Consider the following 26,052-nt stretch of genomic DNA (forward strand, 5'->3'; position numbering starts at 1 on the left):
CACCCGGTTTAGACCCACATAGGGGGTGTGGTTAGGAGGCTGCTCTGTGGGGTGCAATTCCTGGTCCCCACACCCCAAGCTAGCAGTAGGCTTCTGGGCAAGGCATTCATCTTCTCCAGGCCTCATTTTTGTCATCTGTAAGATGGGGGTGATGGTGGTACCCATTCCAGAGAGTTTCAAGGAGACTTGAATGAGCTCACGTACGTGAGGTACATGAGTAAATACTCAGCAAACACCATTCTTGAGCAGGTGGCCTGTTCCTGGTGTCATCTGTAGGTAACAGAAACTGCAACTTAGAATTCTTTCTCTTATAACTCATCTCACAAAGGCCTGGCATTTAGAAGGTACTCAGTAAATACTCATCACTTCGTGGGAGAAAGGAGGATGTGGGCCAGAGTTCTTTCCAGCCTAAACGTTCATAGCACTTTCATTCCTTGACACACTGTTTAGTGTTTTATTAACTGATGTCTCTTTCCACGCTAGAATGTAAGCTCCAGGAGTGCAGGGACTTTATTTCCTCCGGGCCAAGGTCAGTACATACCACATAGTGGTTGCTTAGTCAATATCTGAAGGCATGAATGAATTTTTTTTGTTGTTGTTCCCTAAAAAAGGAAGACAAGCCAGCTAGCATCTTGTGGCCGGCCTCTTCCCTGGGACCTCCTGAGGCCTGGGCTGATGATCTCACTGTCCCATAGACCCTAGCCCGCTATGGATTCTCACTAGAGCCCACCCACGGAAAGCTGTCCATACCTGTCCCTTGCCCCAGCTCTAGCCAACTCACCTGCAGGGCCCAGGGCACAGCTTTTCAGATTAGCAACTGCTTAGTTTGATGTTGTAAAACTCACTGGGAATTGCTGCCATTTGGATTTATGATTTTAATTGTTTTATAGTTTATACTTGTGCCCTGTGGTGATTTTCCATTAAATCAGAACATCGGTGTTTCGAAAAAGAACAGGTATGGTTGTGGGTATATATATCTTAACAGCTAATCTTTGGCAATGAAAACTAACAGTCATCAGCAGATTAGGAAATTAGCATTTGTTTAATTAACCTCCACGTGGGGCTGTTAGTGCATGAAAATAGTGAGGTGGTTTTTTTTTCAGCTTGCTAAGATGATGGATTTTGCATTTGTATATTCTTAAGGCTTCAAGAGTAATTGTTAGCATCCCCATCTCTGTTAGTGTAAATGAGCAGGTAAGAATAAATTGCCAAATTGGAAGGAGACCAACACCACCAAATATAATCTAAGAAGCCACTTCAACTTATTGACTCTATGTAAAACATACACTGTATACACATGTATTATACTATATGTACATATATGAATTACACAGGTATGCATATACAAATGATTAGACTATTTATTACATATGTTAATACTAGGTATTTTATTACATGTATATTACGTATATACTTAATTACATATATGCTTTTATTACATATATGTATTTTGTGTATAATAGGCAATATATGACTCCCCAAATCCCTCTAGGTATATGTATATCAATCATACTATATATTTATTACATATGTAATGTATTACATATATAACTTTATTATCTGTACTGTACAATACTACTATGACAATATTACAGTTATATTTACTATATAATAAAGTACCCCTTATGAGTAATACGTGAAAGAATGGGTTACCTGTTGCCTGGACCCATTCTCACTCAGCATGTTACCTACTTTATTACGTATAAACTTCATGGTATATACACAGGCGATACGTAACTCCCAACAGCTCTGCATATATCTGTGTCTACAAGTATTAATTTGTCTCTCGGCAGCACTATATATGTCCCATATATAATTAAACACATAGATAATGAAGTGTGTTACCAAGCATAGAGTACGATCCCTCGAACATAGAGCCATGGGTGTACTGGGAGATGTTGAGAGCACACCCTCACAGCACCTGTTCCTGACCTTTTTAGTTGCCACTGGAGTTCAGCTCTCGCCATAGCATTTGCTAAAATAAGTTCTCAAGTCATGATTTACTTCAGAATAGAATATGTGGAGAACTGAACCATCAACAAATTGCACACTTTGGTGTTGAATTTGGCCACTCCACTTGCTTTCTGGCTGAGAACCATCCCTTTCAGAGACCTCCTCGCTGTCTCTGGGCAGCTGGCTTACCTCACATACTGGCTTCAGTCAGAACCAAGTTGAGATATGTACCCTGTACAGGTAGAAATTGCTACTTGTCGTGCACGCTCATGGTAGCTCCAGAAGAGGAAAACTGAAAATGCTGACTCTGGGGGGGGTCCACCCTGCCCTGTGTGTATACCACATGCCCTCAGTACCCCTCCGTGACCTTGACTGTAATGAAAGAGACTGTTTGAAAGCCAGATATCACTTTTCCCAAGGCAGAGATAGGTCAGCCTATATCAAGTACCTCCCTCCATCGAACATAACCTATTACTGTTTCATCCACATCTCTGGCCACACAGCCTGCTCTAGTGTGACGATAAATGCAGCTGGTGATTGCCAGCAAAGTCAGGAAATGACCAGCACTCTGAATTTTAGCTGAATGACATCAAGAAAATCCAATGCTATTCCAAGAATGGTCCGAGGGTTAAAGGAAAGGAAGCAGATGACTCAGGCAGAACTCAGAGGCCGGGTAAGCCAGCAGCCACTAGAAGGGATATAGGCCCCCTCTAGCCAGGATCTGCGAAGTGGTATTAAAGCTGTGCCCCCCCCCATTCCATCTCCCCCACTAATTCTCCAGAATGTTCTCATCCATCTGTGCAGGTTCCCTGGGGGAAATTACACCTCAAGCCATAATTATGTGCCCACGTTAGCTCAGTGACACTGGAAGATTTGCAACTAATTCAAAAGACTGATAGTTTGGGAGAAGGTGGTTTCTAACGAGAGGAAGCAAAGAAATATCCAGAGCACAGGGACCCCCTCAGATGGAACAGAAGAAAGGGAAGGTCAGGGAAGGCAGCCAGAAGGCAGAGGAGAGAGGGGCCCAGGGAACTGGACGGTTGTTGAGCTGGGTTCCCACTACACCCACTAGCTGGGAGGAAGAGGAGAAGCCACTAGGTCCTTCCTGGGTGGGAGACTGGACAGTTCCTGGAGACCGTGGAGCTCCGCTTCAGTAGGTTTTCTCTGAACGGATCTCCTTCCTGCATGGAGACAACTGCTGTCTTGTGCGAGGGCACATCTCCCAGCGTCACCGCAGAGTTGCTGCTTTCTTTGCTTTTTTACCCTGAGCAGAATTCTGGAATTACCTTCTTCCCCTTGGTAGATTTGAAGTTTACAGTTCTTTTCTTTACTAAATTTGTTCACTGGCCCAACCCTGGCACGTGATACCTCCACTGATCTGGAAAGTATTCTCTTGAAAGATATAATTTACCATCATCATCATTATTATTTCTAAATTGGAATACCTAAGCATAAAGAGAAAATATCAAATAAACATAAATAAGGGCAAATGCCTTCATCTCTCTGAGCCTTGGGTAGATATTTGGGCTTCCTTGGGCTTACTGAGTTTCCTCTCTGGTTGTCCCATTCAACACTGAGCTTGTGCGCAGATCCGCCGCAGCCCGCTTCTCTGCTCAGACTGCCGCAGCCACTCCCTTTGTCCAGTGCAAACCTTCATCTGTCACTACCCAGTTGGCCTGTCCACTTAGATGTCTCCAAGTCACCTCAGACGCAGCACGTGCGAGCTAAGGTATCGGTCGATCCCTGCCCTCACTCCAAAGCCAGGACCTCCCTGGCGCATAGCAGCTGCCCAGGAGCTTTCATTGGCTGGAACAGTAGAGGCTGCCCATTTAATAAACTCCACCAGATTTTGTGCTCCCTAATAACAAAAAGAAGGATCTCCTTCACCTGCCTCCTGCTTATGGACCTGTATACTCTCCCCCTCCACTGGCTGCAGGCCTGAGCCCCAGACAAATGTGTGGCTGTGAGCAGAAGCCTCTAGCGGTCCTCAGGGGCATGTGTGCACGCGCACACACGCGTGCACTCACATCTCTGATCAGCTGAAGAGTACCACACGGTCTTAAAGCAAATACCTTCTAAGGCCAAATTAAACAAATTCAAATGTGAGACTTCTTTTTTTAGGAATAATAAAATCTGTTTTCTGTCCCTTCAGAGGTCAGTCCATTTTCAGCTCCCTGGCCTCACTTGAGGCCTCCGATGTCCTCCAAGTAACTTGGGTGACCCTCACTTTGCAGGAAGACGTGCTTTCCCTACATCCCCCTCAACTTGTCCAGTTACATTTGTGTTTCCTCAGCTCTTTATCTGGGCGGAGGTGACCCGCGAGGTGCCGACCCCTCTTCTAGCACACGGCCCCTTGAACGGCTGGACGAGGAAGACCTACACTCACTAGTTGGGGCAGCTTCTCGTGCTGACCTTGAAGAGTGATGTTCTGGTCCCCTGTCTGGGAATTCTGGGCATGAGGAGCTGTAGTCCACTTCCGCCAGGCTCCAGGCATACCCCCAGGAAGGTTACTGTTGGTCCTTTAGCTGGAGTGGGCCCTTTTGTCATGAATGCTGGCTAGATTTTGAGCTGCAAATTGCTGGGGCCAAGAAGGAGGCAGCCCTGGCCTTGTAAGGGCAGTGGGGGTGTCCTGTTTGCCTCTCTAGTGTAGAACTTACCATCCCAAGCCTTCTGGCCTCTGTCCACCTCTCCCTCCAGACCCCTCCTTGAGGACAGGGACTGTGTCCTCACCCCCAGTAACCTCAAGGCCCACCACAAAAAGCAGGCTCTGAGTGGCAACCCTAAATACTGTGGAACATGACAACCAGGGCCAACTAGGCAACAGAGGCATGAGGATTTGTAATCATGCCATTAACTGGACCATCATTGGAGTGGACTGAATACAGATCCGTCTCCTTGGGACGCTCAACCAACAGTGAGTGCAGGCACTTTGCAGGGCTCTGGGGACCACGCTGGGAACATGAAGATGCAGTCGCTGTTCCCATGGAGCTCCTGTGGGGGAAACCATTTACTTAAGGAAATAAACAAGCAGAGTCCTTACAGGTTGTGGTCGTTGTTGTGGAGGAAATGACTGAGGTGACTGAGATTCAGGGAAGGGTCAGGAGTAGGGGGTGGCAAGTGGCAGTGGGCTGCTTTAGGCAGGGTGACCACTGATAGGCCTCCCTAAGGAAGAGAGGTTGAGGCATGGACCTTAATGACAAGGCGTCTGTTCTCCAGGGAGAGGGAACAGCCATGTGGCAAAGGTCTCAAGGCAGGAAAGTGCTATCAGAGATCCCTGGCCCGGTGGCTCAAAAGACGAGGAGGTGGTGGCAAAAGGAGAGAGGAGGGCCAGCTCCAGGGCCCCAGCTCCAGGGCCCCAGCACGATTCTTGGGCCTCCACTCTGACTGCCATGGAAGCTGCTGGGGTGAGCGGAGGGGTTCTTCCTGAGTGTAACAGGAGAAGGGACTGAGGGGTACAGGAGAATGCCAGATTCGGCTGCCTCTGGTGCCTTGACCTTGGTTTTAACAGTTTCTAATAATGTGTGTTAATAGTTCCATATGGTATCTGAAAGCATTTGTTTGGGTTGCCTAACTGCCTGGGGCCATGATTTCCAAATTCCCCTGCCTGCTCCCTGATTTTCTCATCCTTTGACCAGGAGGTATTGAGGTGCTAGGAAGGATCAGGCACTGGGGGGCTTCCAGGCCCCGCCTTCACGGGTGTCCATTGTGGAAGAACAGACCCTTCTAGCAGGGCCTGTGCCGGGACATCGAGGCAGGAAACAGCCTCACACACTTGGGAAGCACCCAAGCCCCCCAGGCCCAAGTGTGGATTAAGTGGGGGTGCGGTGAGGGAGGAAGCTAGTGGAGACCCCAAAGCATCTCGCGGAGCACAGCAGTAAGCGTGTTCATGGGGTGTCCCTGAAGAATGCGAGCAGAAGGAGAGCATCGTCTGATTTACGTTTTGTACGGAAAGGTCTGTTGGCGAAGGTTTGCTCTGGAGTGGAAAGGGAAATATTTGGTGTGCAGCAGCCAGGACTGCAAGTTCAGACTTCATGAGCTCCAGCTGCCTTCGCTTCCCAGGATCTCAGACAAGAAGGGTCCTTGGGGATTAGCTCATCCAGCCGTCTTTTCTCATATTTGAGGACAGCGAGCTCAGAGAAGTGACTTGCTTGAAGTCGTTGCTGTCCTTGGGCCAGTCTGTATACCTACCGAGCCCCAAAGAGCCGTTTCTAAGTGCAGGTTGACGGACGGCCTGGAGAGGAATTAGGGGGAGGGAGGGTCTCGGTGTAAATGTCATGATGGTCAGAGGGGCCAGTCCCATTCGCTGGGGACACAGGTCAAGGCCTATTTCCCGTAAGTGGAAGTCAGGATATTTCTCTGAGTGTGTATCAAGCATAAGAATTTGCTTTCACTACTATGGATTTAAAAAAAAAAAAAAGTAATTAGATATAATCTCACAGTCAGATAAATTATTCTGCAAGGATTCCAAGTCTTAATGTCCAGGTACAGCCCCAGGCTGTTTCTTTTGGCTGTGAAAGGGGTACCATTTCACACCTTGGGTTTTCCAGCTATCAGTGTGGTAGCTGGAGGTCTGCTGTCTTCAGACTGGGGTCGTCAGTTTGGTCAAAACAACACTGCGTGGCTTATCAGTTACATCTTCTAACTACCTTGACATGAGTCCAAAACAGCTATCACCCCAATAGCGACAACCATGCTCTCCATCCCACAGGAAGGTAAGAGTGTAGATACAATCTTTTTTTTTTTTTCCCCTCCTCAAGCAACATAGCTAAGTGGTTCAGAGCATGGGTTGATGTCAGGCAAAGCAACTCTGTCACTCGCCACCTGTGTGTCCAGGGCCAGGGGCATAGCCCCTCGGATCCTTCTTCCTCATCTTTACAACGGAGGCAGTGATAGTCCTACGGTGTCCCCAGGCTATTGGTGATATTCAATGAGATAATGCATTTAAAGACTTATACTGAGCCAGCCTACAAAAGCATGTGGGAAAAAACCAAAATGGTAGTTAACTATTCTGTCCTAAACGATTGAGCTTTTCCTTTGAAAAGACTCCGAGATTTCCCTGCAGATTGGCCCAGAGTGAAACATTACCACTGACTCTCAGGTATCAGCGTGGCAATGGAGAATTTTGAAATCTTGGCTCTGAAGCAAACAGCGCCTCTCCTTTTGACAGAGCGGCATGAGGACCCCTTTCCTAGGCTTTGTGCCTGTGGTGGCCCTGGAGTGATGTGGCGTTCCTGCGAGTGCTAAGGGGTGGCCGCCACAGAGGGACTCAGGAGGAAGGACAGCAGCCGGTCACCGATGGTTGCCCCACTGTCAAGGGGAGTGTGCTTTATTGAAGGGGAAAGATTGTCTTCTCGGGAATGTGTGGTTCAGTCTATGAAAGCAACATCTGCCTGAAGAGCCTGTGTTCCCATCTGATTAACCACAGTCATGTGCTAGCCTCCACTCTTTGTCCAAAAACAAGCAGAGTTTCTTCATAACCTCCCCCCGAGGGCCTGCTCTCTGGTGATCCAAATACTTGGCATCCTGAGAAGTAATCTTTCTAATCTCTTATCTTCAAGTGAATGGAAGAATGTGCTGTCGTTTGCGTGGCGTGGCGTTGGGGCCTGAGTTTGGGGGAATTAGCATGCCGGAGGGATATACCATCGAGCGTACCAGGGAAATGAGGGCATTAAAAATGGAGAGGCAGAGTGAAGAAGACAGGAACATATGGGTCTTTTCCTTTGGAATGAGTTTTCAAGTCAAGCAAAAAAAATTTTTTTTTCCATTGTTTCTTATGTGCGAAGGTTCCCCGGGGTGCCAACCCTTTGGTAAATGCTAGTGGTTTCCAGAAGAATTTTCTGGCCCTTATTCTTGGCGAATCTACCAAATTGGGAAAATACAATTTCACAAGTCGGAGAGGATTTTTTAAGCTAAGATAGCTGAGGTGCTGAGGAGCCCAGGACTCCACCCAACTTCTGCTGTTCGCTGCCTGCCCTTGCTTTCTCCCCAGGGGCGCTGGTGTTCCCCTGGGTGCGAGATATCATTTCCCGGGCCCAAGGGAAAGGAGCCCGTGATTTTTCTCCCTGGGCTGGCCTAGACATTGCAGTCTCTTTCTGTCTCTCAAGTATCCTTGGACACTTTCACCCCTGTGTGGTAGTTACATATGCTCTGTGGTCTTCATCCCATGAATTCTGTCTCTGTGGTTTATACACACTAGGAAGGGATAAGTATTTCTCCATTATTAAAGAGTTTTTAGGGGCCTACTGACCTGCCCCCACAGGGTACGTGCATTTTTAAGAAATGACTATCAGAGATGCTTGGAGACTCTCAGAGACCGTTAGTTACTCCTGGAGTAATTAGCATGCGTCAGTCAGGCACTATGCTAGAACTGTCACATGGATTACTTCATTCAATGATGGCAATATTATCCCCATTTTACAGAGAAGGAAACTGAGTCCCAAACATATTTGGGGTTTTCTTGACTGTCTTTTGAGTTTCTGGAAGTGATCTGTGTTCCCACCTCAAGGGAGCCTTTGTTATATCATTGTGCCCCTAAATCACACCTTCCCTGTCAGTGACTATGACGTCTGGGCCTCTGTATTCCCCCTTCTCACTGTGAAGCCTGCCTTTTATAAGCACAAAGGAATTTGGGTCCCATCAGGAGATAGAGATTTCCAGCTCGTGGATCTTACATTTGATCTGAAAGATGGTCTGTTGTGTGGAGTTAGCCCAGCACTGCCTCTTACCAGCCATGCAAGGGTGGGTGAGAGGCTTACCTTTCCTGAGCCTTGATTTCCTGAGATGGTGAAAAAGGTGGGTTGATGGTACCAAACACGAGCAGGGCTGTTGTGTTCAGGCTTCCTGTCAGGATAAGACGGCAGAGGACACTCCAGACAGATGTACCCTTTCCTGGCAGCCTTGCTCTCAAATCCCTATTCGGCTTAATGACCCAGGCCAGACTGTCTTGGAGCCTTGATCACTATTTAAGACTCAGAGCAGTAGTTGCCCACCAGCGGTCTTTCAGGGGACGTTTAACAATGTCCAGAGCCATTTGGGGTTGTCACACTGGGGCAGTGGGGGTGTTGATAATAGCATCTTATGTGTATAAGTCAGCATTGCTACTAAACGTCCTACAGTGCCCAGGACAGCCCCCCCATGACAAGGAATTAGCCAGCTGCAAATGTCAGTCCGGCTCCAAGGTTGAGAAACCCGGGACTAGAGGGGCACTGCAAAGCCTGTTCCTTACCATCTTCCCCATAGCTCACTGGGACCTCTGGAAGCTGGGGAGAAAGGGAATTTCCCTGGAAGTTCTCCCAAGTCCTTACTTACCCAGTAAGGTAGCCTTCAGTCAGGTTCCAAGTGACAGGGGCTATGATAAAGGCATTCTGCCTGGGGAAATGCCTTTGTCATAATCAGAGACCCCCCAAAATCTGAGACTACTAAATATGCTCACCATCATCATTGTTACTCAGCCTTGTTCTTAAGGTTCTAACATAATCAGGCAAAGTAAATAAGTTACAAATGCAAACCCTGAAAAGGAGAAAGTAAAAATGATCACCAGTTACAAATGATTTGGAAAATCCAGGAAAATCAATCGGAAAACTCCTTTGCAAAAATAAAGAACATTCACGTAGTGGCAGGGCATAAAACGGTAAGTAGAAATTAGTGACTAGTACATACACATGCAACCAGAGTAAGGATATGATGGAAAAGAAGATCCCCATTTACAGTAGGAATTTAAAATATAAAATAACAACTTGGATTCCCCAGGAGTAGACTCAGCTGCGATTATCATATAAGCCCCAGACAACAGTGCTTTAAATAAGATACAAGTTTATTTCTTTTTCATAAGAGTGTTATCTGGAGATAAGAAGCCCCGTGACCATTTCTGGGGCTTGGTCCTTTTCTTTATGGCTGAAGGTGACTACGAGGCCTCCAGGCGTTATATTCTCATTCAGGCAATGGGTAGAAGGAAAGAGAAGATAAGCCTCTTTCTTTTAAGACCTCATACAGTTGACTGGCTAGAACTTAGTTATGTAACTGCACACAGCTCTAAGGAAGGCTTTGAATTCCAGTTTAGCTACACCACTGTGTGCAGGGCTTAAAACACCGACAACAGCAACGGTGTTCTCTTGCTAAGGAAGAAAATGAGAATGGGTATTGGACCGACCAGCAGGCTGCCATTAAATATAACAAGAAATGCATAAGATCTATAGGAGAGAACCTTGAAAATGCTCCTAAAGAACACAGACAAGGCTTGAATGAATAGAAAGACAAACAATGTTATTGGATAGGAAGACTCAACATCATAAAAATTTCAATTCTCTCTGAGTTAATTTATAACTTTAGACATGTTCCCAATAAAAACATCACCAGGAATTTTTTTAAAACAAGACAGATGATTGTAAAGTTCGTAATGAAAAGTAAACAAGCAAGAGTAGCCAGGAAATTTTGAAAAAGAAGAAGGGGACCAGCCCGACTGGATGTTAAAATGCATCATAAACCTACAGTAATTTTGAAAGTGTGTTATAGGTCAGCATCATTGAATGAGGAGTACAGAAGTAAGTCCAAATCCTTATGGGGAGCTGGGACCAGTATTTGAAAAAGGTGATGTTTCAGTCAATGAGGAAAAGATGAACTATCCAGCTTATGGGGTTGGAAACAAACCCTACTTCGCACCTTTCATCAGGCTGAATGCCAAATACATCAAAGACTTATGTTTATAAAATAAAAGCCATGAAAGTACAAGGGGAGATGTTGGGAGAATGCTTTTATAACTTTGAAATGGGTAAAGCCTTTCAAATTAAGGCATAAAATCCAAAAAAACATACAGTAAACCACCATAAGCAATGTCAAAAATTAAACTGGGGGGCGCCAGTGGGTTAAGCCGCTGCCTTCGGCTCAGGTCATGATCCCAGGTCCTGGGTTCGAGCCCCGCATCGGGCTCTCTGCTCAGCGGGGAGCCTGCTTCTCCCTCCTCTCTCTCTGCCTGCCTCTCTGCCTACTTGTGATCTCTCTCTGTTAAATAAATAAATAAAATCTTAAAAAAAAAAATTAAACTGGGACAAGAATTTGCAATTCTTATACCACTCAAAGTCCATTTCCTAATATAGAAAAATCTCCTTAAAAAAGACAAGAAACAAACACCATAAAGGAAAAATGGCAAGAGTTCTCACACACATACACGCACACACACACACAAAGATATCTTTTAAATATATGAAAAAATGCTCAAACTTACAGGGAAACTTGAGAATACACCAAGATAAGGGCTCCTAGGTGGCTCGTCAGTTGAGCATCTGCCTTGGGCTCGGGTCATGATCTCAGGGTCCTGGGATCGAGCCCCTCATGGGGGCATCCACTCAGCAGGGAGTCTGCTTCTCCCTCTCCCTTTGCCACTCCGCCCACATGTGCTCTCTCAAATGAATAAAATCTTGAAAAAAAAAATATATATATATATACTGAGATACTGCATTCCACTATCAGACTACCAGAAACTCAATCACGTACCGTGTCAGCAAGGAGGCCCTATCGGTACTGCTGACAGAAGTGGAAATCCTTCAGCTCTGAGGAGGGCAGTTTGGCAACATCCCTCAAACTCCGCATTCCTTTTCTAGCGTATTCAGACATTTCTTTTCTAGAAAATCTGTATAATTACCTTCATATATTTATAAGCTTATTCACAGCAGCACTGCTCTTAAGAGCACAAGATCGGAGGCAGGCTAAATGTCCTGCAGGAAATGCGGCAGAGCGTTGTCCAGCCATAATAAAGAATTAGGAGCCTCTTTATGTGCCAAGACAGATCTCCAATACGTAGTAAGCAGAAGAGATAAGGTGCAAAAGATCGCATGTAGTCAGGTCCCAGTTCGTTAAAAGAGGGGACGTAAATATATAGTCACACATTCTTGTTTATGCAGGAAGTGTGACAAAAACAAGACACAAGGAATGAACAAAATGCAGTTGCCTATAGGGGGAAAACGTGGTGTCTGGAGAACAAGTACAGGAGGAAGAATTTTTACTGTTTGTCCTTTTATACTCTGAGTTTTAGAACACATGAAGGTATTGCTTACTGAAAAAAATTGATTGAAGCTATTTAATAAGTAAAAGCGCATCGTATTGACTTCTATAGAGGGGAAAGGATTTTGCTGTATTTTTTTCCACTATTGACAAAAATGACCCCATTCCTTAAAAAATGTCCTGGTCCTCAAAAGTACCCTGTCCTTGTATTTGAGGACCGATGGGGATTCATATCTAGGCAGAAGTCCCTCTTTGCAAAGCTATCAGTCCACAAGTTCGATGAGTACCTCCTTCGTGCCTGGCCGCTGACTTGAGCACCAGGGGAACACCCATGAAGGAGAAAAGCCTACACACCCTGTCCAGCCATCTGGGCCTCAGACTCGGCAAGGCTGAGAGCAATGATTGTCCCTGACCTTCCCAGGGAGGATTTAGAGACCCCTCGTGAACAGGCAGCACTAAAAGCCAGCAGGTGGGAGATCCTGCAGCAGGAACGGGAGGTCGAAAGTCAGAGGTCCCCAGGCAGCAGTGCCGCTAAGCGGGAGGGAGGGAAAACCGAGAGGGGTCGCCCTCAGCCAGCTGGGCAGCAAGCAGAATTTCAGGGACTCCACCCTCCTTCAGCAGCCCTTGACCCCCGAGCCCCTTGTAAGGAAGGGTGGATGTCCCCTCTCTTTTCCTCGGCCGCAGCAAGCGTGGCCCTGGGCGGCCTCACCTCTCCCCTCCACTGAAACCCACACTCAGGAACTCACTGAGACAGACAGGTTTGGTCTTGGCCATAGGAGTTATTTTTCTTTTTAATGAGACAGTAGACTCCAGGAGGAATCAAGTTTTAATCATGGCATTTCTGGTCCCCAGGGGACTTTCCAGCTGAACTCATCTTCCCTGTCACCAAGGAAAGGAACATAAGTCACGGTCTCTTCCACGGCTTGGTTTTGTGTGGGGAGGCCGAGCTTCAGAGAAACACAGGGGAAATTTGAGGAGGTGAGTCGTGGCAGGATTTCTGGCATCCGTGGCAGGACTGTGTGAAGACACGCTTTGGCTTGAGGCCTCCCTTCCCCACAGCAGAGGGGCAGCTGCCTGTGTGCTTCCTGCAGAACATCGTTGGCCCTCATGGGCCGCCTGGGCCTTCAGTGTGGGGCAGCTTCTTCCCTCAGGGAGCAGAGGGGACAGGCAGCAAGGGGACGGTGTGTGCCCAGGCCTGAGGAGGGGAAGGCAAAGAGCAGAAAATGGGGAGAATAAGACGTTCCACCTTCTGCCCTGAGTGGGAACCGTGAGCCGAACGAAATGCTGAGTGGAGCTTTCGGATGGGCAGAGCTGAGGCTGGCTTGGGATCTTACAAACCTACTCCATTCATACAAAGCAGAAATGCGCCTTTCCGACAAGACTTTGAAGAAGGAGGCTTTGAGAGGTCATGCGTGGGGTCCTTTCTCAAATTGGGGTTGGTGGCTCACGCTGGAAAAAGTCCATGAACCGCAAAGGCAGGAAACTGAAGGAGTATAGTGCACAGAGGCGGAACACCAGCCTTTGGAGCTGGAGGGGACCAAGTTCAAGTCCCAGTGAAGTCAACCTGCTCGTCACCTTTCAGAAGTCACTTAACCTTCTTCCGGCTTCCATCTACTTGCTGCTGCCACAATCAGAACAAAGCATGCTCTTCTGAACCTTCAGTGTTGTTCAGGTCATGAATGTGGTTTGCAGCCCACAGAGGTGCTTTCCACACGTTTGTTATTGCTGTTCCTAATACACATGTTGCCATGGCGATCATCATGCGTGTGGGCCGGGCAGCCCTAGATTAGGGAGCATGTAGGGGTTGTAACTTAGCAGGGCACACAGGTTCACTTCTCGATGATGCCCACATTTGCAGGTGGGCAGACAGAACCCCCGGTTCCCTCTAACTCAGTCTCCTCGTGAAGGAAGTGGGTATAACTCTATAAAGGCCTGCTACTTCCACATACTTAATCTCAACCCTGCAAACAAGCAGGAATGGGTCATCCCAATTCAATGGTCGAGGTAACGGACCAGCAAGGGGACTTCACCAGGGCTATGCCCCGCTAGGGATTAAACCCCAGGCCTCCCGTGCCCAAGTCCATGTTCTTCTCCCTTCCCTCCCACCCCAGCCAGAGCTGAGCCTTGACCACACACGGTGGCCAGCGGGGGAGGCTGGGGACCCTGGTCCCAGGGGCTCAGCTTGGTTGGGCTCACTGTTCTTTCCGTAGTTCACAAGCATCTGCTTAGAACAGCATATTTTATGAGCTTTCTCTTTTCTCAAGAAGTCCCAGCTGTAAGCGGAAACAAGGCCTCGGGTGCAAAGCAGGGAGGCCCTGAAGTGCTTCCTGCCCCACCTTTGCACTCAGGCCTGGATTCCTGATGGTGGCTGGAGTTCAAGTCCAGACGCCAGCAGGCTTGTGAGAAAGGCCCCTCTTGCTCTGGATGCAGGGCAATGGGCCTTCTTTGTAAGACCCTCCCACCCCACTGCAGCCCAGCATGGCCACTGAGGGAGGGCCATGATGGGGGCCTCCCTCTGACAATCTAGGTCCTTCTATGCGGCAGGTGTGGGGTTTTCAGATTTGGTTGGTAGAGGGGGTTCCTACCCAGAACTTCAAATTTTATACAAGATCTTACATGGAACCCCAAACTGTAAAGCAAGAGAGCCGCTCTGGCTGAGGCCCGCATCCCACCCCCCACCCTGCCTGCCCATCGTCTCCCATGGTGCTCACACACTGCACAGAACCGCCTGGGCTCTGTAGGGCCTGGTTGTTGCCACCAGCGTATCCTCCCTCCGATGCCCAGACCCTTCTGCCCTCTGCCTGCTTGCCCTGTGAAGACTGATCTTGCACACAGCCTGTGCGGCCCGTGCTTATACAGGCAGGTCTCTCCTTGTCCTTGAATTTCAAACTCCTCTTGCATTCTAGGCTTTTTGGGTTGGTCAACACAGCTGTATTTCCCCACCATCCACCAGGGTCCTTCACTGCCTTTGGCACCCACAGTGTGCGCTTTCCCTTCCCTCCCACCTTTTCCCTTCATGCTCTTTTTAAACCTAACCCTCTCTCCAAGCTTCTCTTGAGAATCACGTTGTCCTCCTACCCTCCCAGCCTGCACCAGCTGGCATGATCTCCCCTGTGACACGACAGCTCACAGAGTCAGCGCTCTGTAGGGTAGCATCTGATTCTGACGTGGTTTTAGCCGGGTCATGGATGTTAGCATGCATCACTCTTGTCCCTCCAGCTTTCCCTATGGTTCATTCTGGAAAAACGGGGGATGACTTACTTCTTCCTCTCATATCAAACTCTAAATAATACGGATTTCAGCACATAGTAGGACTTCAACAAATAACTACTGATTTTATTAAACCGCAGCAGTCTGAGACATTCCTGGTGTTACTGAAGCCCCCACCTTGGGGAGCACAGAGGCACCTCTGGGGGTTGGCCGGTATGGGCGAGAGTCCTGGACTGAGGTGGGTGGCCAGCAGATCAAGCCTCCTCAAAGGCTTTCCTCCCTGAAGCAGATTTCCCTGAGATGTGCACATCTCTCCCACCTTAGAAAGACCCTATTGGAATGGCTGAGACATTAATTCTGAGCCATCTCTCAGGGATTTGAAACTGGACAACATCCTTCTGGATGCAGAAGGTCACTGCAAGCTGGCTGACTTTGGGATGTGCAAGGAAGGGATTCTGAACGGCGTCACAACCACCACATTCTGCGGAACTCCTGACTACATCGCACCTGAGGTAAGACGGTGCACAGAGGCCCACCTTCTTCCACCAGGGCTGGGGCAGGGGCCATTCATTTGCACTGAGGTCACCTAGCAGTGCTGGGGGAAAGCGTTAGAAAACCAGGAGAGATTCTAAGGGAGGAGAGAGAAGAAGAAAGGTAGAAGGCTTACTGATTTCTCCATAAGGAAATGGTAGTGATGGAGGAGATAAGGGGCCAACGGTGAACAATGGGCCATTCCCCATGCCGGGGCAGAGCCTCGCTGGGTCTCACCCTTCCATCTGAGTCCAGAACTACCAATGGGCTAGGACCAAGAGAACTTTGTAGACTTGTATCATTGTCTTTACTTCTTAATAACCAGAATAAAGGAGCACCATCAATAAAGGTGGCAATTAGCTTCATCAGCAGTAACGTACTTACAGTAAACCTCAGGTTTATTTGCTATTTCTAGCATAGGGGTGATTCTGCATGGCCGGTGCCCAGGGTCAAGCAGGAAGAGTAAAGCGTGCTTCATTGTAAATGTAGATCAGAGAAGTTCCCTGGGAACCTGACTGATGGACTGCCTTTTGTGAAGTTGTTTGCACGTGTTGTTCATCATATGGTGTTTACTGGCCTTGAGTTTCTCAAGCCAGTCTTGCCAAGGCTGAGAGATACCTAGTGCAGTACAATTCAGATTTAAGACGAAGTGTCTCGTAGCTGCTCAATAAAAATGGCCTCAAGGGTTCTGACCATGTAAGATGGGAAGGAGATACCAGCCCCCCATAAGCACTGCCCATGGTGCACAGGTGCTCGTTACCCCATTCTGGCTGCGTTTCCTTTCCGTGGGCATTGTGTGAGCATCTGCTAGACGCAAAGCACTGTGGGAAGGAAGAATCGACCCAGCACTCCTCACTCTCCTAAAACAACTTCTGGTCTAGAGGCAGTGGCCTCTATGTTAATGGCTAATTAAGCAGAATAAACAGATGCAAGAGACAAGATGATATCCTCAGGGATAAGGGAAGGCTTCTTGGGACACCTGGTAGATGAACTGAGTTGTGGAGAATCAACAGGATTTCCTTTGGTGGTGGCTGTGGAAAGCATTCCTGAAAACAGCCAGGGGGGTTGGGGTGGGGGTGGGGCAGCTTGGAAGGTTCCATATTCCTGGGTTCTGAATCCTTCAGGGCAGGGGCTGTGTTCCTGCATACTCCCAGGATCCAGCATATAGACCAGGCTCTTAGTAACGGTTGGTTGAGTGAATAAATGAATGTGAACTTGTGACACTCCAGTGTGAACAAAGACGAAGGGATGAGAATATTCTTGGCCTTCATTCAGGAGAGGAAAAGAGTATAGCTAGAACATGGGCATTCTTCATGCTCATAGTCATGAATGAAACTAGGAAAGAGCACCAAGAGAAGTGGCCTCGATCCTAGAGGATCTGTAGACCCACTAAGAGTTTTCTAGTGGAGGGTGTCCAGGTCTGTCAGACCTGTCCCAGGAAGAAGACAGGCAACAGCAGTCTGCCTCAGAAGGCAGAGAGTACGGAGGGGACAGTCAAGAGACTTCACAGACCAGACATTTGGGGGGGGCAGCTCGAGGGGACAGGTAAGGACGGTCAGTAATAGTTGAGCTCCCTTTAGAACCCTTTAACCTTCTAAGAGATCTGAAAGCAGAGATTTCAATCAGTCTTCCTTAGCAGGAACACTAGGAATTTAATCTTCCAGGAGAAATCAGTGAAAGCAAGGGCCCTCAGTTGGGACCTGCATTTTTACCGTCTTCCTCATCATTCCTTCTCAGCAGAATGCCTGGTTCCAGTCCTCTGTCAGCTGATGACAGAGTCAAAGGGTTAACAGGCCAGAGGAGTAGTTAAGGACCCAGCCCAAGACAAAACCGTCATTTCATGATGAACCTAACATCCACCCAGCTCTCACGGCAGGCAGTCCATTGACAGGAGTCACAGTGAGAAGCGCTGACCTCTCTGTTTATAATGAGGCGCAGACACCCTTCCTTCCCATTCCTTCCTCATGCCCATGGCGCACAGTCACCACCACCCGTGAAATGGCGGGCAGTCCTGGTCTTCCCGCAGGCAAATTAGAGCTGATCAAGATATTGCTACTTATAGCCAGGGCTACTGGGGAGATGAAATGCAATCAATGCCTCCCAATGGGTCCAGCACAGTGCCTGGCCCACAGTGAGCACTGGGTCATTATCTTCACTGTTGCTGGTTTGGGGGTTGGGGGGCGGTAAGGTGGGAAAAGCACAGTCCTGAGAGTTGAGAGTCCAGGCTAGACTGGACCATTGATGCCCCCAGGCGACCTTGACCAAGTCGCAAAGTGTTTTAGACCCTCTGCTTCCTCATCTTCCAAATGGGAAGAGCACTTCCTGCCCTACCTACCTCAGCAAGGTGTTTTGAGAGTCTAATAAGATTAGAGCATGGAAATGCTTGAGAAACCATAAGCCTCTATTCAGATAGGAGGGGCCATGAGGGGCCTGTTAACCCTAAAACCACAGCCAGCTAATGAGGCTCTAGCTATTGCCCAACGCTTCTCTTCCCACTATGCCCCCTTGGCTAGCGTCCACTACACCCACTCCACACACCCCACGCCTGCTCCCTGAGAAATGGCAGCCAGCCCTGGGTATGGCTAGCACCCTTAGGCTCGATGCTTGCCCTCCTCCCTCTGCTCTGAGCCACTGAAGGGGTAGCCACCTCACCCGTGCCCTCCCATGATGTGTGAAGCCTTGCCCTTCTCACAGCTCCATGGCTGACAAGCCGGTTAAGAAGCAGAAAATTAGGGCCAAGCCCCAAAGGAATTTTATGAAAGAGGCCGCCCCAAATGGGAAGGCTCTGGAGTGAGCCTGGGTACGAGTGGGCAGGGCCGCTCTGTGGTTTCTGCAGAGCCATCCCGTCTGAGCACACACAGGCCACCTGGAGGTCACCCCCCCACCCCACCCTCTGCCACCTATGGAGGTACAAGACCCAGATCTGCCACCTCCTGGAGGCTGGAGGGCCGCCACCCACATTCCTAGCCATCTGAAACCAGGAGAGAAGGGCGCATGCCCAGTGAGACACGCACAGCGGGCATACATGGCTGCCAGTCTCCCGAGTGCTGGAATTGGCCTGGTCGTGGTGGGGGGCTCGGAAGCATGCTGGAGCCCCTGCCCTCGCTGGCTTAGAGATGCCCAAGGGAAACAACTGACCATGAGAAAATAACTAAAATCACAGTAGTATGTGAAAGTGCCTGCAGTTCTTAGGTACAGGAGAGGGTCTTAGGATGTCAGAAGATGCTGGAAAGCTGGGGGCATTCGGGAGAGTTTTCTGGAGGAGTTGGGTGATAACCATGTCCTTGAAACCAGCAGTGCCATAGTGAACCAGGTGAGGCCCTTGATCTCTCATGATTGAAGGAGCCACTAACTTTGGCTTTGGAACAGAGCAGCATTACTGGCTTCTCAGGAGAGCAGAGCCTGTAGCTCTGACCTTACAGATACCGTGTGTTGACCACTGGGCTGAGAGATCCAAGTTTCTCACCAGATCGCCAGCCCCCAAGAATTCAAAGCTGGCTGCATTTACTTACATTTCTTTTCATTCTGAATTCAAAGGATTCCTAAAATATGCATGTTTTTACTGTTTTCAAAATGATTCCACTGAATCCCAAGCAGTCTGTAGTCTTTAGTCTCCAGAAGGGTGTTTTGGGGAGACCAGGGAAGGCCCCAGTACTCCTGTCCAGCCACCTCTTCCCTGGCTGTCCTGGAATCTGAGGACCGAGCTGCAGCCTCTTTCCAGACAGGCTACCTGAGAAGTTGCCCACCTGAGGAGAAGTTACCCGCCTGAGGTGTCCGTGGAAGTCACTGTGTGTATGTGGCCTTTGCCATTTGGGGGGATGTCCTGGATGGACACCCCTTTAGGACATGCACCCCAGCCATGCTAGTCCTCTGTCATCTTCACTTTTTGGAATTCTTCATAGAATTACAGAGCAGAGAGCAACCCGGAGCAGCCCTCTCATCTGTGTTTGTGCTCAGCTCCATGCCTAATCTGGCTTTGATGGAAGGACAAAATCATTATAGGACAGGGACCTCACTTCACAAACCCTTCCTAGCAACAGGGGCAGCTCAGTGTTTATTTCTACCCTGAGCCACACCTATCTCCTTGACCTGCTGCATACTCTCTAGACGTGGAGACCAAACCAAACGGAAGAAAACTTGGATTTCATACCAACTTCCAGTTACATGGAGTTTTGTATTTTGCAACAGGCTTTCAAAATCTTCTGCCTTAATTAACTTTAGGAGGTTGAGCTGAGAATCTGAGCTTCATGTAAAGAGGAAGTCAAGTGAACAGCTCAGGGTCACCCAGAAAATGCAGCCCCAAACTTCGGAGGGAACAGAAACACTGTGGTCAGTCTTCCGTCCCTGCCACTGTAACACATGGCCCATGCTCCCGAGAAAAAAGATCGGGAGCAATTAATTGCTTTTCAAAAGGTTCTGCAGCTTCTTTAGGTAGCATTCCTCCCAGACATTGAAATTATGACTAAGTCTGTAAAACTGCACATCGTTGTACAGGAAGGTAATGGCTCAGAGTATCCTGCGGCCACACGTCGTGAATGCATATAACATAAATGAATTTGACTCCACTGTCGATCAGAGGAAAAGAAGCGAGAGGGCCTGAGAGTGTTAGGGGAGAGAAATGACTGGTGACAGGCAAAGCACACTGGCTGATCGAGGAGATGCCTTGACTGGGGCTACTGCTATAGGGAGAAGGTTCTGCCCCTCAGTGAGGAATGCCGCAGATCAAATGAGGGGGCCTGGGCCTTCTGGAGGCAGGTACAGAAGGGATTCATCAGCGAGTTTCGTGGGAGTCATGAGGAACATCGGGGGTGGGTCTTTTCCTGGAATAGCCAAAAGCATAGGCATCCTTTGTGATAGAACACAAAAGGATGGGAGATTTATTAACTGTAGTTTCTTTTCCAAAAACATGGGGCTCAGGTGAATTGCCACAAATGAAAGAAGACTGAGGTTCTGCTCACCTTCCCACTCAGTGTGTGGTGGTCCTCATTTGCTCTCAGTCACTTTCAGCTTGCTCGAATTTTTTTTTTTTAAAGATTTTATTTATTCATTTGACAGAAATCACAAGCAGGTGGAGAGGCAGGCAGAGAGAGAGGAGGAAGCAGGCTCCCTGCTGAGCAGAGAGCCCGATGTGGGGCTTGATCCGAGGACCCCAGGATCATGACGCGGGCTGAAGGCAGAGGCTTTAACCCACTGAGCTACCCAGGCACCCCAACTTGCTCGAATTTTTATATGGTCCTAAGTGCAAGTCGGGAACTTCATCTGCTGAAACAAAGAGACAGCGGTTTATTCCCACGGGAGGACAGGTTGTCAGTGTTGACTTTGGAGCATTGATAGTTAGGTCCCAGCATAGTGCCTTCCAAACTCAGTTTTCCCTGAATGCTGATTTCTGAACCTCAGTTATATGAGCTAGGGCTCATATAGGGCTGGGCAGAGGGGTGAGCTGGAAATGACGACGCCGTTCCCACGGCACTTGCAGCACAGGGAGGCCATGGGCAGGCGTCCTTGGCAGGCGCTGACCTTGCCTGCTTCCCCAACAGATCCTGCAGGAGTTGGAGTATGGCCCCTCCGTGGACTGGTGGGCCTTGGGGGTGCTGATGTATGAGATGATGGCTGGGCAGCCCCCCTTTGAGGCCGACAATGAGGATGACCTGTTCGAGTCCATCCTCCACGATGACGTGCTCTACCCTGTCTGGCTCAGCAAGGAGGCCGTCAGCATCCTGAAAGCAGTGAGTCCTTGCCCTCCCCCATGCTGCTGCTCCCCTGCCCTCTCTCCCTCTTCTCCCTCTGTCCCTGTCACTCCTTGGCAGTCCAGAGGACGACTCTCTCCCTTCCTCCCCGCCTCTCCCCCGTCCCAGCTGTGCTGCGGCTGAATGAGAGGCCTTGCAGTCACTGCGGAGAGTAGAGGCACGAATTGCCTTCTGTGGGACTGGGACACATTTTCGTCTCCTGAGAGGGAGCTCTGCGAGAGCCTGTGTGCACATGCATTTCAGAGGGAGAGACACCAACCCAGACCGCGCAGCATCATTTCTGCCATGTAGACACTGGGCCTTAGCTCCTTCCGCTGGAGCCTGTGATGGGCAAGAGGGAGGGGGCACCATGCACCTGTCTCCACAGTGGCATCTCGGTGGCTGAAGAGCCAATGAGAAAAGAAGTGCCAGCTCAAGACCCGTGCAGCCGTGCTGATTCGGACATGATAGGGAGGTGGTCCCCAGCCCTGCAGATAATCCCGCAAGTGGGAGATTCTTAGTACTTGCCCAGCACAGCTGTTTCTGCAACGTAAGCCACTTGGACCAGGGCAAGTAAGTGGCGTGCCCTGTCTGCCTTGGAGAGCTGTGGAAGACAGGGTGCAGGGAAGGGGAGCAGAGCCATTGACCCACTGGGCTGAGGTGGGACCGAGGGGACAGCCTAAGAAACTTGACTTCCAGCCCTAGCCTCCATCACCCAACAGAGCATGGGTGGCAAAGTTCAGCACCTGCCTGGTACATCACATTCACCCGGTGTCCCGTAGCCAAGTGTCCTCTCAATGGCGATGTACTTGCCGATATTTACCTAATTTTATGTTTTTCTTTACCAAGAAACTTTATATGACTGTCACAAATGGAAAACCAGTGTCATTTACCGTAGCTAAGTTACATAGATCATCGTAAGAAAATGACAAAAAAGACCTCACATCATTCTGTCAGTGTCTGGGAGCTCACGTGCGGCATTCTGGAAGGTGCCACATCAGAGCGTGCTGTTCTCTCCCATGGCTCTTGCTTTCTTCTCCTTCCTTCCTTCCCTCACCTCATCCATTTCCCTTTGTCTCCCTCCCCCTCCCTGTCAATAATCCAGTGATCCACTGTCTGTTGAGTGTTTCCATGGTGTGGGGCATCACGCTTCGTGCTAAGTAAGTATTGGTGAGTATAACAGCCATCGTCCAGCAGGCAAAGGTGGGCAGTAAATAAAAAATTACATCTGCACACAGTCACAACTGGGACGACAGCAGAGAAGGAAGCAAAGAGAGGATGTGTATTCTCGCCTCTTGTGCATCCCGGTGAGCGTCGAGTATGCCCCACGTGCTGTGTCAGGAGAAACCTGCAGGCAGAACACCAGCCCGGCAGAGCCAGTCACTTGCCCGGGGCCCTGAACACCAGCCCGACAAACCAGTGATCCCCCTGCCCGCACCCCAGCAAGGCCCTTTCAGTTTCAGACGACCCAGAGCCGTGTTTCTCAACAAGGTGTGATGTTGCCCTCCCACCCCCAACCCTGGGAGATATCTGGCAATGTCTGGAAATGTTTTTGCCAGCTTGGAGGGGCCTGCCACTGGGGTCTAGTGGGTAGAGCCCAGGGACATCGCTAAATGTCCTGCAATGCACAGGACAATTCGCACAACAGAGAAGTATCCAGTGCAAAATGTCATTAGTACAGAAGCTGAGAAACTTCGACCTACAGAGAGTAAGAAGCTAGAGGTTATGCCTGTGTCAGCTGGTTGGCAAGGGCAAAGTCTCTGAGAGCTTCTGACTCGGGAGCCACTTCCTGAGATGTTAAAACCTGTATGTTTATCAGTAGCCCTGATACTTCCTCTCCCAGAAGTGGAAGGGCAGGAAGAGCTAAGGAAGTAAGGAAGAATCCTTACTCCCTTGGCCTTGGAACACTTTACTTCCTCACATTGTCCCTTGATTCTTGGACCAGGCCAGATTTTCCATGACACTGGCCACCAAGCCATGTCTCTGAGGGCTGCTACCTACACAAAAGTGGCGCAGAACTCTAGAGACCATTTACACCGTAGAGTTACGCAGTGTGCAACCTGTGGAACAGTAAGTGCTGGTCTTAGTGCCTTCCTTCCTCAGCACTGTGCTCTCAGGCCCAGCATTCAGCCTCCTACTGAGTCATTTAAATGTACTAAGTGCACAATAGAAGTCAGGCACTGAACCAAGTACTGGGAAGATAGGACTGATTCCTATATTCTAGACCTCACCAAGGGAAAGAGAAGTTTAGGCAAATTGTAATTTAAATAGACAAGAAACATGAGGTCCCAGGTACCTACAGAGCAAGGAATCTGGGGAGGCTTCACAGAGGGGGCAGCATTTTGACTGGTTCTTAGAGGATACATTGGGACTGGACAGGGGCATTCAACCAGGGGAATAAAGGACACTGAAGGCTAGCCAAGATAGACTGAGGGTTCAGACTGAGAAGTTTCTGTGTTTCCAAGTCTATGGACTTTATCCTGTGGGCGGTAGGAATCAAGAGTGTTCAAAGAGGGTTACATCTGCTGACTTCTAGACTAAGAAGGTGAAGTGTGTGTTGGTTCCATCCTACCTCAAATCTGCCCACCACCACTTCACTCTCTTCCCTGTGGCTCTCCCAGCTGTGTATCCACATGCTTTGGCTTCAGGGTCACCAGGCAAGCGTCCGTAGGAGACTCTCCCTGCCCAAGAAACTCTCCCTTGCTAATGAAGCCTGAAACTATATCAGTAAAGATTTCTCCCTTTGGGTTATGGTTTCTCCTCTTAAATTGCTTTCTTTAAATACAGACGCTCAGCCTTCACCCTGTGAAATGTCACATTTGTGTCTAGCACACTTGCCCGCACAAACCCCTGACTTTCTTTTGGATGGCTGTGGGAAGCTACCCGAGCCAGAGGCTCTTCTCATGAGATGGCAGCCAACAAATATAAAACACATCAGTGTGGTTTTTACAGACAAACATTGAGAAGCCATAAGCCTTTCCTTTTCTTGTTGGTTTGTTTTTTTTTTTAATCAATTGATCTACATGGGTATTGTATGCTAGAGATTACAAATTCAAATTAAAAAAGAAAAAAAGTGATAGGGCCCTGGGGCCACAAAAAGAAGTACAAAAGGTGCCTTGGATAATTTGCCTCAGCATGAATAGCTGCTCCTCTTTCCTCACCTCAGCAAGGGCCACTGACCTCTCCGTGTAAATGAATTTATCAGATCTTCTTCTCCCCGATGAGAAGACTCAAGAATCTGAGGAGAATCAGGGAGTTAGTAACAGCTAGAGTTCCTACTCCCAGCATGGTACCTTGTTGGCTGTTTGACCTTGACCAAATTAATTAACCTCTCTGTGCCTCAACTACCTCACTTATAAAATAGGGACAACAGGAAACCTCAGAGGCTTGCATTTGGATGAAATGAGTTAATAATGTTTGCTATATTTAGAATGGCGGCTAGCACATAGGAAGTTCTAGAGAAGACTAAAGGAGGACCCTGGGTGGGGGCAGAGCTCCCAAAGTAGAAACAGGCTCGGGAGAGGGCACTGAAGATGTTACCCTGGGTGACCTCCGTCTTTCCCTCACAGCCTGTCCCTGACAGGCCTTTGTCACTAATTCCATCCTGTCCTCCCCCTCACAGTTCATGACCAAGAACCCGCACAAGCGCCTGGGCTGTGTGGCGTCCCAGAACGGCGAGGACGCCATCAAGCAGCACCCATTCTTCAAGGAGATTGACTGGGTGCTCCTAGAGCAGAAGAAGATCAAGCCGCCCTTCAAACCTCGAATTGTAAGTAGGGCCCGGAGCTCATTCCACTGTGGGTCGGGCCTGGGCGCGTAGAATGAGTGGTCTGGGGCACTTTCAAAGCCCAAATGACAAGGGCAAGGGACAGATAACACACTCCCCCAAAGGAGTCTTCCAAGGCCCTAAGAGTTTGCTGTCAAAAATACATAACCTAGAGCCATATCCAAGGTGGTGATTTCCATGGGACACAGAAGACGACTTTTTAACTTTAATAGAGATCCACTGACGGCTTTCATAAATGCTACATTCTGCCTATGGTAAAGATACAAGGTTTCTTTACAAACCAACTGGTCTGCTTTATAACTGAGTCAATTTAAAAGAAACGCACTAAGTGAGAGCCATAGTCCCAATCATGATGCGGACCTAGCACAGAGTTCGAAGGTAAGGCCTGGGGCCCGACCCCCGGGGAGCTCCCGCACCCGCTCGGCCGCGCAGTGTCCCTGCCAACCCCTCTCTGGCCCGAGCACACACCTCCGTGCAGGTTCTCAGGCCCGCGGTGGTGGTGCCTGTCCCGGGGGCTGCAGGGAAGGGTATTGAAGCTCAGCAGTTGGAAAGAGGAATCAGAGAGCAGAGGCCATGTCCTGGCGGTGACCTCCTGCTGGTGGGGAGAGGGTCTGCAGTGCCGTCCTCAGGGTGTGTGTGCTTGCCTGTGCAGGGGACGTATCTTGAGTCTGTTGGCGTGTCGCCTGATGAGGCAATCATTCAGACTAAAAATTGGGGTCACCAGCTGGCTAGTGTACTCTTTGGAGCACAAGGGATGTGTAATATGAGGAAATTACAGGCAGGAGTCCCAGAGCGGTGGGGCTGGGGTCCCGGGCGGGAAAAACCCGAAGTCATCCAGTCAGCGCTCAA

General features: G+C 49.0%; 1 protein-coding gene across 4 annotated transcripts in view; it reads left to right on the forward strand.

The window, feature by feature from the left end:
• Positions 1-26,052, forward strand: part of PRKCE (protein kinase C epsilon) — a 480,653-nt gene that overhangs the window by 429,618 nt on the left and 24,983 nt on the right. For all 4 annotated transcript variants that reach the window (XM_047746508.1, XM_047746507.1, XM_047746511.1 and 1 more), the window contains 3 exons: positions 15,533-15,671; positions 21,228-21,416; positions 25,039-25,185. In XM_047746508.1, the coding sequence (XP_047602464.1) occupies positions 15,533-15,671; positions 21,228-21,416; positions 25,039-25,185 (475 nt within the window). The remainder of the gene's footprint in view (positions 1-15,532; positions 15,672-21,227; positions 21,417-25,038; positions 25,186-26,052) is intronic.

Source organism: Lutra lutra, chromosome 9, assembly GCF_902655055.1.
Source record: "Lutra lutra chromosome 9, mLutLut1.2, whole genome shotgun sequence".
Classification (NCBI taxonomy): Eukaryota; Metazoa; Chordata; class Mammalia; order Carnivora; family Mustelidae; genus Lutra; species Lutra lutra.